General features: G+C 35.3%; 1 protein-coding gene across 5 annotated transcripts in view; it reads right to left on the reverse strand.

Moving 5' to 3' along the window:
* Positions 1 to 1,869: 1,869 nt before the first annotated feature.
* TOR1AIP1 (torsin 1A interacting protein 1) overlaps positions 1,870 to 12,484 on the reverse strand; it is a 48,046-nt gene continuing 37,431 nt past the window's right edge. For 3 of the 5 annotated variants that reach the window (XM_024758781.1, XM_024758784.1, XM_024758783.1), the window contains 4 exons: positions 12,379 to 12,399; positions 7,164 to 7,208; positions 6,750 to 6,806; positions 1,870 to 4,375 (listed from right to left, as the gene is read on the reverse strand). In XM_024758781.1, the coding sequence (XP_024614549.1) occupies positions 3,588 to 4,375; positions 6,750 to 6,806; positions 7,164 to 7,208; positions 12,379 to 12,399 (911 nt within the window). In that variant the 3' untranslated portion in view covers positions 1,870 to 3,587. The remainder of the gene's footprint in view (positions 4,376 to 6,749; positions 6,807 to 7,163; positions 7,209 to 12,378; positions 12,400 to 12,484) is intronic. The other 2 variants (XM_024758785.1, XM_024758782.1) reach the window with 1 other exon arrangement.

Raw genomic sequence — 12,484 nt, forward strand, 5'->3', positions numbered from 1 at the left:
TATCAATACTAAGTGAAGTAAGTCAGAAAGACAAATACAAATATCATATGATCACTTATGTGTGGAATCTAAAATGTGACACAAATGAACCTATGAAACAGAAACATACAAACACAACAGACTTGTGGTTGCCAAGGTGGGGGGGGAGGGGAGGGATGGAGTGGGAGTTTGGGATTAGCAGATGCAAACTATTTTATGTAGGATGGATAAACAACAAGGCCTTACTGTACAGCACAGGGAACTATATTTAATAGCTTGTAATAAACCAAAATGGAAAATAACATGAAAAAGAATATATATATGTATAACTGAATCACTTTGCTGTACAGCAGAAGTTAACACAACACTGTAAATCAACTATACTAATAAAATTTTTTTTAAAAAGACGCCTATGGTTGTGGGAGTGTGCTAAGTGCTGTGACAGGGGTAATACAGGATGAACAAGCGTGTAAAGAAGAGGCACCTGCACCAGTGTTTCAGGGTAGGGAATTAGGTTAGGTTCAGTAAAGTTCTGTCTGAAAAAAAATAAAGCATTCAGAACAAATAAGAATTAGCAGAGCGTGAGGCTGGGAAAAGGGAAAAGGCAAGATATGAAAAATATTCCAGAGGAATCCAAGAGTGTGCAAAAGACAAGATTTTAATTTGTAAATTGCAAGAGGTTTCTCCCTGTTCATACTCAGGTGATGGGCTATATTTCCCCTACCATCCAGAAGAACCTGCAAGCCCACCAGGACTTCTCTGAATCCAGGCCAAAGATAGGTTTAAGGCAGGACTTTCCTCTTTTTCCAAGTCAATGGCCGTCAATGGAAGACTTAGTTTGGTTTCCCAGACCCAGGACTCACACCTTCATCCCAGGTGGCTAATGCCAGTAGAATCTTCATACCATAAGATTTGACTCTGTGGCCTTGATAAGGACAATGTAGAAGAATAGTCCACTGTTTTTTTTTGCAATCAAGGAGAAATGCTTCCTCATATTGACAACACAAAGGCCGCTTTCAGAAGACCTAAGGTCACAGGCAAATTGGGCTTTATATCTTTAGTGTAAGTATTAACTATGCAAACCCTTTCTAAGTTTCACTTCTCTTCGTAGAATGAAAATCAGGTTTATTTCCTATCATTGAGGACTGGAGGTTTAGAAAACCTCCTTAAGAGTAACATAAGTAAGTCATTAAGAGAAGGGAAGCAGATTAAGGTTTTAGAAATTTGTAAGGTCAGTTTTGCACTGTGGTTTTCCCTGGGCCAATGTTGTCACCCAAAGTCACAATGTGCCTAATTTCTAGAGGCCCAAGTTCCTACTTTCAAGCCGATGATTTATTAAATTTTCCCCTCCAAACGGATTATGGTAACATGAACAAAACAAAATGTTTTAGGCATCAATGATATAAAATGCAGATGTCCGTGAGCATGCACTTTCAATGGGGGCAAAAAAATCTTATTCTTCAGGTGTATAAAGCATAAAAATATGCAGTCCATAAACAGATATAGAGTATACATGCAGTATTAAAATTTCATGGGGGTAGATGATTAGAAAACAAAAATCTAAAAAGGTTCTTTAGAGAGGTGAGAATGAAAAATTTGAGAAACATGGTGTGGATTCTTTTGCCAAGTGGGGAATACCTAAACTAATTCCATTTTAGTGATAATTCAAAATCCCTGGATGAAACAGAAAATCACAGTGATTATATTTCCTACCAGTGTACTTGTGAGTGGCTGCAATTCTTTGTTTGGCCTTTGTTTCTCCTAGCAGAAGTCACTAAAATTGTTCAAGTGTAAAGAAAACTCTAGGAATAATTTCTTTTAAAGGTATATGAATCATTAAGTTTATGACACACAAGAGTACAAACCAAGAAAGTAAATTTATTTAAATTACTAAAATAGCTTTTAAAGTCATTTACAGATCAGCTGCTACAATTATTTTTCCTGATATAAGTAATATTAATTACTTTAAAATTATTTTGGTCAATGAAACATTTAAAAAAACATGTTTCTCCATATAATATATATAGGTATAAAATAAGTCTTTTCAAAAACTCTTGTTTTAGAATCCTCTATAAATCAGAATATTTGACTTCTGACAGTCAGGAACAAATTACAATAAGGGGTATAAATTTATGAATACTGGTAGTCCTAGTGGGAAGAAACGAGACTGTACTCTACCACCAGTCATGGGATCCTTAAAAGGTAAATGATGAAGCCATTGACAGGCTCTAGTATTCTAAAAACAATATTTTCATTTAAAGGTTTGTAGACAATAAAAAAATAAAGTGGATCCAGAATTTTAAGCTTCTAAGAAAACCAAAGCAGTTGACGGATGAGAAAGCTGTTAGTGATGCTAAGTTAAAACTGAAATTCTATAGTAGTACAGTAATGTACAATAGTACATTTTAACATTCTTCATATATGGTAAACTTCACTTTCTTTTTCGCTTGAGGCACTCTTAGTAGAATTTATCACGTGCATTGTAAATCTTTACTCTTGTTACAAAAGTGTCATTAAAGGACTCAGAATGCAACAAGTAGACATGCAGAAAATCAAATCCTTCTTCAACAGCCCAGGAGAGCTGGTTAAACAAATGGTTTACCAATTCCTGAAATTGTATTTCTTAACAAAACTTTCAGGATATGACCAAAATAAATGGCTCTGAACTTACCCATTCTTAAGAGCCAAGTGAACAAACATGCTAAACCTCAGCATATACACGCTTCAAAATCTCTGGGAGGAATAAAAATTTCTGAAAGGAAAAAAAAGGACATGTGAAAAACAAGTCCCAACAGAATTCACCGAGAATGCAGTTCATATAACTATGTTTGACTAACCCTAAGCCTCAGTGGCTTTCTTTTTGGCCACGTGGGACGGCTTGCAGGATCTTAGTTCCCTGACCAGGGATCAAACCTGGGCCCTCGGCATTGAAAGTGTGGAGTCCTAACCACTGGACCGCCAGGGAATTCCCTCAGTGGCTTATTTTAACATTTCACCTTGAAGACTTTTTCCCCCCTTTCTCTCCCCATTCCACAACTTTTCCCATGTCTCCTTCTCCTTGCCCTCCAAAATCAAAGGAAAAAAAACAAAACCCAAAAATCCCAAACACACACTTGGATGGCCTTTCATTATTTTTGTTCCTATAAGCAGAAGCTGACTACAGAATTCACATCTAAACGATGTAGAAGAGGACAAAAGGGAAAACCCACAGTTATGTTCAGGGAGCTGTCTTACTAATAACTCGACAAACTGTGAAAAAAATCTAAGTTAAAAAATTGGGTGGATTCATAGGAAGGAGCCTAATCCCTCCCACTGGTCATACCATAGCAATAATGATTCAACCCAGAATCGATCCTCTATGGGACTGCATATAATTTACAGTCCTCAGATATCATTAACACAGACCTCAATGGAAACAAGGAAACGATTCTCTCAAAAAACAGATAATTAGGTTGAATAAACGATTTACATATCCCACGTTTACCTAAGAACTTAACCTCCTTTAAAAAGAAACCAGTTCTTTCAAAAAGAGCTCTGGATCCTGTCTATGGTTAGAAAGTTTGAAAAATTCTCAGAACTTGAGACATGATTTTCTCTTCTGTCTCCTCTTATAAGCAGATGCCCCTTTTCAGGTCATTTTCAGGTTGTACTGGCAGGACTAAGTGAGAAATACGGCTCCAGAGCCCACTCAATTTGTCTGGGTCCATATGTTTGTAGGAGTTGGGTGTATCAGAGTTGGTGAACTTGACTTTGAGGAAATCCCTCACTTTTTCTTCAATTTCCTTTAGGCCTAGACTGGTTCCAAGTGTCTCCTCCTCTAACAAGACAGTTAGGACTAAGGCTACATCTTTGAAGGCTGCATTTTCATGATCACAATACTTATAGAAGATCAAAGTAGAGCCTGCAGGCAGTGACTCAAAGCGGTGGACCACAGCTGCATTCTGGCCATTTCGGAATCCTGTGCTCAGCTCCTCATCTACCTCTCGTTTGACAACATCACTGTCTTGAGTTGCTTTGCCCGTCCCATCAATCCGGATTGCAGGAACACTTTGGAAGGAAGAATAGGCATCGGCAATTTGTTCACTCAGACACTTGAGTGCTTCTTCAGCATCTCGGGCAGCAGTGAGCAGCAAGATAGCAGGCTGAGGCCGAGGGTGGGAGCTATTAAGATGTTTTTCCAGGAATGTTAGGCTCCTTTTCCACAGCTTCTCATCTTGACCTTGGTACTTATTCATAAGTTGTTTCATCTGGTTCTGGAACTCTTGAACAGCAGTGGTTTCTGCTTCAGGAGTACGAGTGTACAAAAAACACCCAATGAGAAGCGCAGCTATCAGAACAAGGGGCCACCACCAGTTCACCTTGACAAAAGATGCACTTTGGGGTTGTCCAGTCACTTCTGCTCAGGAAAAAAAGAAATGATAGACACAAATATTATTTTCTTAGATTCAAGATCAAGTGACTTTTAAAGCCAATATTAATCTTTATAAACATTAGATGAGAGAGGAAGGAATTTAAAGAAGGGAGCTGATAATTTACTTTCTTAAAGAAATAATTTAGCACATGTGTTTTAAGTTACTTGTATGAGTAAGCACATGTCTCTTCAATGTCAAAATGATAAAGAGACTTAGAGGAAAAAGTAGAATTTAAGTATATGTAATGGCGTGTGCAAGTCAGAAAGAATACAATTTATAAAGCAAAACTATTATTACTACTGCTAATATTTGGGAGGTAAACAATATTAAAAGACACTTTACAAAATAGTTTTATATTTAGAAACTAACATGGATTATTATCCAAGGTGGAATGTTTATGTGTATAAAGGAATAAAGAAAAGGATGCATTATAAGTAAAATCTTCCATATAATAGCTAGCTGTCCCTTTAATTGCACTGATGCCTATCTTTTGCTATATGCAAGTTAACACTGGTAAAACTTAGTTTGCAACTCATTCCTAATTATTATTGGCAATGATGATATGAATTTACATTTACCTAGTGCTTTTCAGTTTAAGCACTTTCTCATATACATCATTTAATAATTTAATATGACAGCAACAGTATTTTTACACTTTCTATTTATTGACTGCTTTAGACTAATAATTGTACCATGGACCCTCGAAAGCAACAGTTCTCAAAGTGTGACTGGTGGGGTATCTCAAGATCTCTTCAAGGGGGTCCTTGAGGTTAAAACTATTCTCCTGACACTAAGATCTTATTTGCCTTTTTCCACCATATTGACATCTGCACTGATGGTGTAAAAAGCCATGGTAGGAAAAATAACTGATGCTTTAGATGAATCACAGGGCAGTAGCACCAAACTAGGACTGTCTTTGTATCCTTCATGGCCATGTATTCCAGGTTATCAGTTTCACTTAAGAACATCCTTCATGAAGCATTTAAAAGAATTTATCTATTAGAACTCAACCTTGAGTAGAAATCTTAACATTCTATGTGAAGAAATGGGACATATATATAAAGCACTTCTGCTACATAGAACAGTATATGGCTGTCTCAAAGCAAAGAACTTTGTGCAACTGAGTTGTGAGCTGAAATAGTGCTTTTTTCATAGAATTTTTACTTGAAAAGACAAGTGACAAACTGGTTAGTCAGACTTTAATATTTGGGACACTTTTTCTGGAAAACGAACAATGTGAGCCTGTTGTTTCCAAGAAAACGACTGGGACTTCCCTGGTGGCTCAGCGGTTAAGAATCTGCCTGCCAATGCAGGGGACGCGGGTTCAATCCCTGGTCTGGGAAGATCCCACACGCCACGGAGCAACTAAGCCCATGCGCCACAACTACTGAGCCTGCGCTCTAGAGCCCGTGAGCCACAACTACTGAAGCCTGTGCACCCAGAGCCCGTTCTCTGCAACAAAGAGAAGCCACCGCAATGAGAAGCCTGTGCACTGCAATGAAGAGTAGCTCCCGCTCACCGCAACTAGAGAAAGCCTGTGCGCAGCAAAGAAGACCCAATGCAGCCAAAAATAAATTAATAAATAAATTAACCGCCCCCCCGCAAAATCGCCAATATATTGTAACAGTTTGAATACAGAAGCAGAATGAAACTCCAGCTCCATTTTATTAAGCCAGGCATTAGAGATCAGAGAAAATACAAAGCAATCTACCACTCTCCTTACTAAATTATTTAAAAATAACTAATAAACATTAAAATTTTTTTTTACAATTTTAATCTCTAGGTAAATATGGACAGGTATAACTCATATATATTTTTTTAAGTCTCTTTTTAAAAAAGGTCTCTGGGGTTCTTATTAATTTTGCTAGTGGAAAGTGGTATTGAGACCAAAGAATCTGAGAATCACTGTTATTTTCTTAGTACTCTTTCAAGATAATAAAAAGGCTTAGAGAAATAAAGAAACTTGCCCCAAGGCTATACAGAAGGTAAGTGGTCCAAACCAATTCAAATTCAGGCCTGTGAACTCTAAAAAACTATGGTATTCCCATTATGTCATGCTATGTGCATCTTTCTTTTGACAACAAGGTTCACTTGGTTAACAGTATTAGTTGCTTTACTTGTTAACTTTCACTTTTGGTCTTATGGATAATAAAGTAAAGGGGAAAGCCAGATGTTTTTTCACAGAGTTTGTCCTTAAAGACTTTTACTGCTGGTAAAATATATACTTTTTCTTTTGAAGTACTTAAAATATAATTCTTCAAATAGCATGAAGTTCTTTGGTGTCAAAAAAAATTAAAAAATCATTATGTTCACCAATTTTAGAGACTCATTTAATGAAAGCTGAATAGACAAACTTACGTTGGCTGGAGGTTGATGGAGATTGGTTTCCAAGCTCTGATTTCTGAACACCGTCATCTAATGATAGAAGTAATAAAGACTATCAATTTATGTTTCATAATTTCAGTATTTCCAACAGAAAAAGAGAATACAAATTTCACCAAGAGAAAATAAGGCAGAGATCTGTCAGAAACAGAAGAAAAAGCAGAAGATTCAAGTGTCTATTAGATTGACAGCTGCTTGAGACACAAGATTGATTTCTTTCATAATTAATGTAATGGTCGAGTACAAAGCATACTCTTAACACATTAGTTTTGTGAGAAAGCCTTGAAGAACTTGACCCAAATTATTTAATGGGAGTGGTGAAACTTCTGGGACAAAGTTAAGAGGACAAAGAAAATAAGCACAACTATAATAAAAGAAAACAAATAATACCATCTGAAAAACTGCCATATATCGAACGATTGCCTGGTGATGATGCTGTAAAGAGGGAAAGAAGGACAAAATATGATTATGGATTACTGAGCTCTCTGGATAAGGGGTTTTAAGGTAAAACTCAATCTTAATCTTCACTAATTTCTACCTCAAACTGATTCAAATACGTCCTCTGGTGCTTCTGACCATTTCAAATATCAGTAATATTTTAGAAATTACACTGAAAAACTTTTCACCATTTCTGGTAATAGACAAGTAATTGTTTTAGCTTTGTGGTTAAACAACAGATTTCAAAAATAATTTTCCCACAACTCCATCAAATCTCTATTTCCATCATACTTTAGAAAACAAATGAAAAGCTCTTTCCTTTTCCTCTCCGTCCTCCTTGGCATAGCCATCTAAGAGAGAGGAAATGGAACGACAGGGTTCAGGAAGCAAAGAGGCTGAGTTACTCATTTGTATGATCTACATTACCAATACGGTCATCTAGCACTTGCCTGGAGTTTTATAACTTTATGTGTATAAGTGATCTTCCTAGTATTTAACAACAGTTTTCATTTGAGAAACACTGGACTAAACTGGAGGAATAAAATTAGCATTGCTAATTTATTTATTTTATATATATTTTTACAGAAATAGCCTTATTTCTGGTCATATGACAAAAAACCTCAAATGAAACAAAATGACATCAACCTTAACTCTAAAGGCATATTGTTTTGCAATTACTAGGTTAGTCTAGGAAATGGCATCATTTAGAAGCTTCAAAGTTAGGTAACCAAAGTTAAAACTGTCTTACTAAAAAAAAAAAAAAATTTTCCATCAGATAATGTTTATCTTAAATACCTCGTTCCATGGTTGCAAAGATCAAATGATATAATATATGAAAATGCTGTGAAGTGCATGATGATATTAATAATGGAGAATAGCTAAATAATAGTTATTATGAAACACATGTAACGTTCATATAACTCAGAAGAACATAAAATTAAGAAAACAAAATTAACGCAAACAAAATTAAGAAAAACTCCTATTTACAATAGCATCAAAAGAATAAAATATTTAGGAATGAGATTAACCAAGGAGGTAAAAGCATTATACACTGAAACCTCTAAAACACTGATGAAAGGAATTAAAGCAGACATAAGTAAATGGAAAGACATCCCCTGGTCATGGAATGGAGAATTAATATTCTTAAAATGTCCATACTACCGAAAGCAATCTACAGGTTCAGTAAAATCTGTATCAAAATTCCAATGGCATTTTTTACAGAAACAGAAAACAATCCTAAAATTCATATGGAACCACGAAAGACCCCAAATTTGAAAGGCCGGAACAACTTTGAGTAAGAAGAACAAAACTGGAGGCATCACACTTTCTGATTTCAAAATATATCACAAAGCTAGAATAATCAAAACATTATGATACTGCCATAAATACAGACATATAGACCAATGGAAGAGAATAGAAATTCAGAAATAAACCCATGAAGATATAGTCAACTGATCCTCAACAAGGGTGTCAAGACTACACAATAGCGAAAGGATAGTCTCTTCAGTAAATGGTACTGGGGAAACTGGATATCCACATACAAAGAATGAAATTGGACCCTTATACCATACACAAAAATCGACTCAAAATGGATTAAAGACTTAAATTAGGAATTGAAACAATAAAACTCCCAGAAGAAACATGGGGAAAAAGCTTCTTGAAGTTGGCCTTGACAATGATTTCTTGGATATAACAACAAAAGCACGGACAACAAAAGTAAAAATAGACCATGGGATTACATCAAACTTAAAAAGCACATGACTTATGTGATCAAAATCACAATGAGAAATCACCTCACATTATCAAATGTATTGTGGCTGTTATCGAAAAAACAAAAGTGCAAGGTATGTGGAGAGGATGTGGAGGAAAGAGAATCCCTGTACACTGTTGGTGGGAATATAAATTGGTGCAGTCACTATGGAAAAGAATTATGGAGGTTCCCCAAAAGGTTAAAAATGGACTACCATATGATCCGGCAATCCCACTTTTGGATATATATCCAAAGGAACAGAAATTACGACCTTGGAGAGATATCTGCACACCCATGTTCATTGCGGTAATAGTCACAATAGCCGAAACAGGGAAGCAAACTAAATGTCCATTGACAAATTAATGGATAAAGAAAATGTGATGTATTTATACATATACATGTATACACACACATACACACACAATGGAATTATTATTCAGCTTTAAAAAAGAAGGAAATCTTGCCACTCTGGACAACATGGAGAACATTATCCTAATGAAATAAGTCAGATACAGATATGCAAATGCTTCATAATATCATTTATGTGAGGAACCTAGTCAAATTCATAGAAACAGGTGGTTTCCTGGGCCTGGGGGAGGGGGAAATCAGGAGATATCAGTCAAAGGGTACACAGTTTCAGTTAAATGAGATGAAAAAATCCTAGAAATCTACTGTAGAGCATCGTACCTATATTTATTGTCCTATATATTAAAAATTTGCTACGAGGGTAGATCTTAAGTGTTCTTATCACACACATAATAATAAATAAAGAGGGTGGGAGAAAACTTTTGGAGGTGATGGATATGTTCACGGCATAGACTATGGTGATGGTTTCACAGGTATATACTTATCTCCAAACTCATCAAGTTGTATACAGTAAATACGTAAGTTGTATACATTAAATGCATGTCAATCACAGATGAATTGATAAAGAAGATGTGGTATATATATAATCAATGGAATATTAACCATAAAAGAGGATGAAATAATGCCATTTGCAGCAACACAGATGGACCTAGAGATTATCATACTAAGCGAAGTAAGTCAGAGAAAGACAAATACCATATGACATCAGTCATATATGGATTCTAAAATATGACATAAATGAACATATCTATGAAACAGAAACAGACTCACAGACACAGAGAACACACTTGTGGTTGCCAAGAAGGTGGGGGTAGGGGAGGAATGGACTGGGAGTTTGGGATTAGCAGATGCAAACTATTATATATAGGATGGATAAACAACAAGGTCCTATTGTATAGTACAGGGAACTATATTCAATATGCTCTGACAACCCATAATGGAAAAGAATATGAAAAGTAATATATATATGAATAACCGAATCGCTTTGCCATACAGCAGAAATTAACACAACATTGTAAACCAACTATACTTTAACAAAATATTTTAAAAACCAAAATGAATGTATGTCAATCATACTTCAATAGTTTAACCTACAGTTAAAGAGTATGTGAAACAATTTAGAAAATAAATCCATCAAGATAATGTTTATCTTGAAAACTTTAATCCATGGTTGCAAAGATCAAATGAGACAATACATAAAAATGTTAAGTGCTCTTCTATGATGATTTTAATGATATAGAATAGGTAAGTAACAGTTATTATATACCATATGAAACATTTATATAATTTGAAGAACTCAAACTTAGTAGGGTATATATACTACTGAGGCAACACACTGTCTAAAAGGTAAACTTTATCCTCATTAAAAATATTTTTAGAGACAGTAATAAAAATTCCGTTAAAAAAGATCTTTTTAAAAAGATAAAGCTCAGAGTTTTTCTAGTCTGAAGAGCATGGTAACCATCAATCACTCTATAAAGTCAAAAGCAGAGGGCATGAATCTTTCATAGTTATTACTACTGATTATTACACAATATATTGTTAACAATAAATAAGCATTAATTATTTATGTGGTACATTTAGACTTAAAAAATTGTGTTCACATATATAATAAGCTCATTAGAATAACCTAGTTATAGGCACTATTGTCCCAACTTTAAACTTAAGGAAATTGAGGTTCACAAAATTTCAGAGACTTTACCAAGATGACTCAATTAGTAAGCAGAAGATCTGGGACTAGAACCCAATAGCTCTAACTCCAAACTCTCCTCTTTTCTCTACACCACTTTTAGAGACAGGTTCCAAAGCATGTATGTTAATGAAGCACAGACTCAGAGGCCTCACTGTTTTATCATCTGGGACACAGCAAAAGTATAGACAGTGGTTCTATCTTTCCCCAAAGATCTGGATACAGGCAGAAACATGAACTGGGACCTGTCTACCCAGAGAACTGGTACTAACATAGGGTGATGATCTGAAATCCAGGTTCTTGAACACCTAAATCTAAAAATGAATTTTTTTTTCTCACTGAAGCAGGCAGAAGTGTATAGTTAAGACAATAAGATATGAAACTTGGAATGCCAAGGAAAAGTTTTTTTCAAATGATGTTAGATTGAAGAGAAATCTATAAGGCTGTTTGGAAATCACTGCAATCTTCTACTCTGACTGAAAATTCTTTCTGCAATCGTCTACTCTGATTGAAAATTCTTTCTTCTTATCTTAAAAGTCCTTCTGTGGTCAAAAATCTAAAAAATTTTGTTACCTGCACCCGAATGTGCAAATTTCTGCTATATAGTTTCTCTTTAACTCTGGAAGTTCTGTATATATGGTAGATGGCTATCAACCAGTATACAACTATTTAAGCCATAACAAATATACAAACTTAAGACAAAATAGGAATACAGAGAAAATACTATAAATGAGCTATCAATTTAGCAACCATAAAGATCTATTTCTACATTCCAGCTAGACCTTCAATATAATTATTTTCCCTTCTGCATTGCATTTGTACAGTGTCTTAACAGAGGACAATGCAAACATTTTGTGACAACAATATGTACTACACTTCACTTTTCTGGAAGTAATTTATCTGCTATTAGTTACCCAGAATATATAGTTAAGAACTAATAACATCATAAAACTCTGAGCTTTTCATAGTATATACACTTAAACTCGTGCAGTTTTGCTTCCTAGAGTAATTCTTAGATCTTCAGAATGTTATAATTTTTGATATTGGTTATAACCATAATCTTAAAAAGCTGAATTAATATTTGGTTTCCTAACTATAATAGGTCAAGAAGAACAAATTTTAAGAGGAAATGGTCTTCTAATAGCAAGTATATACAGCAATAAGAAATGACAGCCAGGGAATTCCCTGGCGGTCCAGTGGTTAGGACTCCGCGCTCTCACTGCTGAGGGCCCTGGTTCGATCCCTGGTTGGGGAACTAAGATCCCACAAGCTGCGAAGCATGGCCAAAAAAAAATAACAGCCAACAATAAGGTGAGGGCAAAAAGTTATTTCAGTTTTAGACAGCTGAAGAACTCACTTACGTGTACGGTAATACTTCACTGCTGGGGAAAAAATGAATTGCAACCATTACTACTTTACTGATAGAAAAACAAAGCTACAGAGGTTATCTTGTCCAATTACAGTTAG

Source organism: Neophocaena asiaeorientalis, unplaced genomic scaffold (assembly GCF_003031525.2).
Source record: "Neophocaena asiaeorientalis asiaeorientalis breed wild unplaced genomic scaffold, Neophocaena_asiaeorientalis_V1.1 scaffold182, whole genome shotgun sequence".
In the NCBI taxonomy this organism is placed as follows: domain Eukaryota; kingdom Metazoa; phylum Chordata; class Mammalia; order Artiodactyla; family Phocoenidae; genus Neophocaena; species Neophocaena asiaeorientalis.